Consider the following 5068-nt stretch of genomic DNA (forward strand, 5'->3'; position numbering starts at 1 on the left):
TGGACTTATCCTTTATTTTATCCTTGCGGTACCAAGGGTTGGTCTGATGATATAAAAATGACTGGTAGTAATCGAAGAGTAACTAGAAATGCTTATATAAAATACAGAATGGCTATTCGCAATGAAACAAATCACATTTTGATGGGACGACGTTTGTTTCTACAATGGGCTGTTGATAACTATGTTAAAGTAGAAAAAGATAAAATGAATTATTTGAGAAACAATCAAAAACAATTAAGAGCTGATACATATGAAAGTCTTTTACAACACTTGGAAAGAACTGCAGAACATACAAGCAGTCGCGTAGGAAAAGTAGTTGTTTTACCTTCTTCTTATCCAGGATCGCCAAGAAAAAAGCTGCAAAATTGGGGCGCATGATTATTCCTCAAATTTCAATTTCCTAATGTTCAAAACATCAAAATTCTTATCATCGAAACATCATTTCGCATAATTTTCAGTTTTCGAAATTTCATTCAACATAATTTTTAATTTATCGATTTATTCTTTATCCTATTATTTAAATAGTCGAATTGTTTTTTTAATTTAATTTTTAATATGTCAAAAATTATTTTGTCCTACATTTTGATTTTCCGAATGACTATTTGTCATAATTATTAATCCTCCGAATTGCCATTTGACATAATTTTCAAACCTTCGAAATATTATATTACATAACTTTCATTTATCGAAATTTTATTTGTCGTAATGTTCATTTACTCGAATTATCAAGTGACATAAAGCGCATTTACTCAAATTCTCATGTGACATAATCTTTAAATCTTCGAAATGTCATATTTAAGAAATTTCATTTATCGAAATTTTATTTGTCATGATGTTCATTACTCGAATTATCAAGTGACATAAAACGCATTTACTCGAATTCTCATGAGACATAACCTTTAAATCTACGAAATGTCATATTTCAGAAATTTTAATTTAAAGAAATTTTATTTGTCATAATTTTTATTTGTCATAATTTTTATTTATTCGAATAACCATTTAACATAAAATTTATTTGTCCGAAATTCCATTTGACATAATTTTCAAACATCCGAATTACTTTTAACCTATAATGCAAGTCACAAAAAGTTCATTTGTCCTGAAAATAACAATAGAAATATAAAAATATTTGAAAATTTCATTGTTATTTTTAGGACAAATGAACTTTCTGTGACTTGCATTATAGGTTAAAAAGTAATTCGGATGTTTGAAAATTATGTCAAATGGAATTTCGGACAAATAAATTTTATGTTAAATGGTTATTCGAATAAATGAAAATTATGACAAATAAAATTTCTATAAATTAAAATTTCTGAAATATGACATTTCGTAGATTTAAAGGTTATGTCTCATGAGAATTCGAGTAAATGCGTTTTGTGTCACTTGATAATTCGAGTAATGAACATTATGACAAATAAAATTTCGATAAATGAAATTTCTTAAATATTACATTTCGAAGATTTGAAGGTTATGTCACATGAGAATTCGAGTAAATGCGCTTTATGTCACTTGACAATTCGAGTAAATGAACATTATGACAAATAAAATTTCGATAAATGAAAGTTATGTAATATAATATTTCGAAGGTTTGAAAATTATGTCAAATGGCAATTCGGAGGATTAATAATTATGACAAATAATCATTCGGAAAAACAAAATGTATGTCAAAAAAATTTTCGACATATTAAAAATTATATTAAAAAACAATTCGACTATTTAAATAATAGGATAAAGAATAAATCAATAAATTAAAAATTATGTTGAATAAAATTTCGAAAACTGAAAATTATGCGAAATGATGTTTCGATGATAAGAATTTCGATGTTTTGAACATTAGGAAATTAAAATTTGAGGAATAATCATGCGCCCCTGCAAAATTATCAAGATGCAATGTCGATAGTAAGGAAATTTGGTAAGCCAGATTTGTTTGTTACAATGACGTGCAATCCAAAATGGAAAGAAATTACAGAATAAATTTATTAGATGGTCAAACTGCTTCAGATAGACCTGATTTAGTAGCTCGCGTTTTTTAATTGAAAAAAGAAGAATTTATTAATATAGTAGTTAAAGAAAAATTATTTGGTGAAGTGCAAGCTTATGTTTATGTTGTAAAGTACCAAAAACGTGGATTGCCACACGTTCACATGTTGATTAATTTAAAACCAAATTCTAAAATTACGACACCTGAAATTGTTGATAAATTTATTTCAGCTGAAATCCCTGACCCTGCAGTTAACGAAAGGTTGCATGAAATAATTGATGCTAATATGATTCATGGTCTTTGTGGAGATTGGTGTTTAGACAAAAATGGCAAATGCTCGAAAAATTTTCCAAAACCATTTCATGAAGAAACAAATATGGATGAGGACGGATATCCACATTATAAGCGACGCAATGCTGCAACTTACAAACGTCGTGATGGTTTTGAATATGATAATCGACGAGTTGTACCACATAACCAAGAACTATTGTTATGATTAAATTGCCATATTAACGTTGAAGTAGTTACAAGCATTAAAGCTGTGAAATATCTCTACAAATACATATAAAAAGGTCATGATGCAGCGATTGTTGTGATTCAAGAAACAGAAAGCAATGATAACCAAGAAGTTGGTGTTCTTGAACATGATGAAATTAAAACTTACATTGAAACTCGCTACGTTAGCCCACCTGAAGCATGTGGGCGAATTTTAAGCAATAATTTGCAAGGCAAAAGTCATTCAATTTATCGACTGCCTATTCATTTGCCGAACCAGCAAACAATTGTGGTAGATAATGTGAATGATCAGAATTCAGTTATGTCTGCATTAAACCGGTCCAAAGAACTTACAGAATACTTCAAATTGAATAAACGTGATCCATTAGCTAAAAATTATACATACTCTGAAATTCCGTTACACTACGTATTCCAAAAAAAATGCATCGAATGCTTTCACTTGGCAGAAACGCAAACAACATTTTAACACTTTGGGTCGCATGTATTCTGTAAGTCCATCACAAATTGAATTATTTTATTTGAGATTACTGTTAACAACAATAAAAGGAGCAACAAGTTTCGAAGATTTAAGAACAGTTAATGGAATTATGCAAGACTCGTTTGTTTCAGCATGTTTATCATTGGGATTAATAGAAGATGATGATGAGTGGAATAATACTATGCATGAAGCAGGAGTTTGGATGATGCCAAGACAATTAAGGCAATTGTTTGTACGAATCCTGATTCATTGTCAACCTTTGCGACCTGAAGAATTATGGGAAGAATTCAAAGTTGCTTTGTCTCAAGATTATTCAAAAACAATGTCTGAAAATCTGGCACAAAAGAAAGCGTATATACAGATTAATACGTTGCTTAATGCTGAAAATTCAAGTCTAACATATTTTCCATCAATGTTACAAATAACAGAAACTGAAGTGGACATTGAGAATGAAATATTTCATGAACAGCATCAAGCAATTGGTACTTAACAGTATCAGACACCTAATGAGGAACAAAAAGAGATTGTTGATATTATTTTAGAAACAATTGATGATAATGATGATAGAAAAAAGTTGATAATAATAAGAAAAAACGATGCTTTTTACTGGAATTGCAGCTACATTGTTGCCTGGAGGTAAAACCGTTCATAGAACTTTTAAATTACTAATTGCAATTTATAGCGATTCATCTTTAACTATTAAAGCACAATCAAAAGAAGCAGAATATTTAAAAAGCATAGACGTATTTTTTTGGGATGAAGCACCAATGGCTCCAAGGCATGCTTTGCAATTAGTGGATAGAAATTTTAGAGATATTATGAACAGTGACAAACCGTTTGGGGGTAAAATAATGATACTTGGAGGAGATTTTTGACAACTGCTGACAGTTAAACAAAATGCTACTCGAAGCGAATTGGTAAATCTTTGCATTAAATGTAGTAGTGTGTGGTCTGATTTTTACCAATTTTCATTGACAGAAAACATGCGTGCTTTACAACATGAAAAAGAATTTTCTTTATTTTTAATTCAAGTTGGAAATGGGACAGCTAATCACAATGAAAATGATTTAAAAATACCTGAAAATTGTATAGCTCCTCCAAATACAAATATTGCAGAAGACATCTACAAAGAGGTAATTGTTAACAAACAATTTGATAAGTTAACTACAATGGCAATATTATCAGCTCGAAATATTGACGTAGATGACATCAATAAATCAGTTATTGAACTATTAGATATATCAACAGAAAAACTATATACAAGTATAAATACTGTTAAAAACTGCGATAACAATGAAATTGGTGAAGCTTTTCTACCTGAATATTTGGAAACATTAAATCCTCCAAATTTACCACCACATGAATTGAGATTGAGAGTTAATACTGTATTATGTTAATCAGAAATCTTTCTATAAATGAGGGGCTCTGTAATGGTACACGACTACTAATTTTAGAATTAAAAAATCATTTATTAAAATGTAAGATTTTAACTGGAGATAAATGTGGCCAAACAGTCTTCATTAATCGAATAACATTGTACAGCGATGAGCGGTACCCTTTTGAGTTTGGACGTAGGCAATTTCCAATTACAATAGCGTTTGCAATGACTATCAACAAATCACAAGGACAAACATTTGACAAAATAGGAATAGATCTCAGACGAGACGTTTTCAATCACGGACAATTTTATGTGGCATGCTCACGTGTTAAGTCTTGTAATTCGCTTAAAATATATTTAGGAGATTAGCGAGAAAGTAATATAGTCAAAAATATTGTTTTTAAAGAAATATTCCAAAATTGACAAAATCATCATGGTTTTAATTGATAAGACAAATATTTAAATTACATTATTTTGTTTTTGTTGAAATGTACAGTTTTCATATTTTCCGCTTTAATTATAAAGTATACAAGATTTAAAAGTGAATATTAAAATAAATAATATATTAAGTTTTGAAATAAGCATTTAATAAATAAAATGAATAAATTTAAATTATATTATTTTATTGTATATTATTAATAATAATTTCAACAATCAAATTAATTTTGTACATTCTCCCTAAATTTAAATCAGTTAAAAGTAACTTATTGAGAAG

The 5068-nt window shown here is 28.8% G+C and overlaps 1 protein-coding gene across 1 annotated transcript; it reads left to right on the forward strand.

Annotated features, from left to right (window-relative positions):
• The first annotated feature begins 2267 nt into the window (after nucleotides 1–2267).
• On the forward strand, nucleotides 2268–4372 carry LOC122508759. The gene is made up of 5 exons (XM_043622281.1): nucleotides 2268–2421; nucleotides 2554–2853; nucleotides 3107–3457; nucleotides 3594–3818; nucleotides 4008–4372. The coding sequence occupies exons 1-5, from the start codon at nucleotides 2268–2270 to the stop codon at nucleotides 4370–4372; spliced, it is 1395 nt and encodes a 464-aa protein (XP_043478216.1).
• The last annotated feature ends 696 nt before the right edge of the window (nucleotides 4373–5068 follow it).

The sequence above is a fragment of the Leptopilina heterotoma genome, unplaced genomic scaffold (assembly GCF_015476425.1).
Source record: "Leptopilina heterotoma isolate Lh14 unplaced genomic scaffold, ASM1547642v1 Lhet_569, whole genome shotgun sequence".
Taxonomy (NCBI): Eukaryota; Metazoa; Arthropoda; class Insecta; order Hymenoptera; family Figitidae; genus Leptopilina; species Leptopilina heterotoma.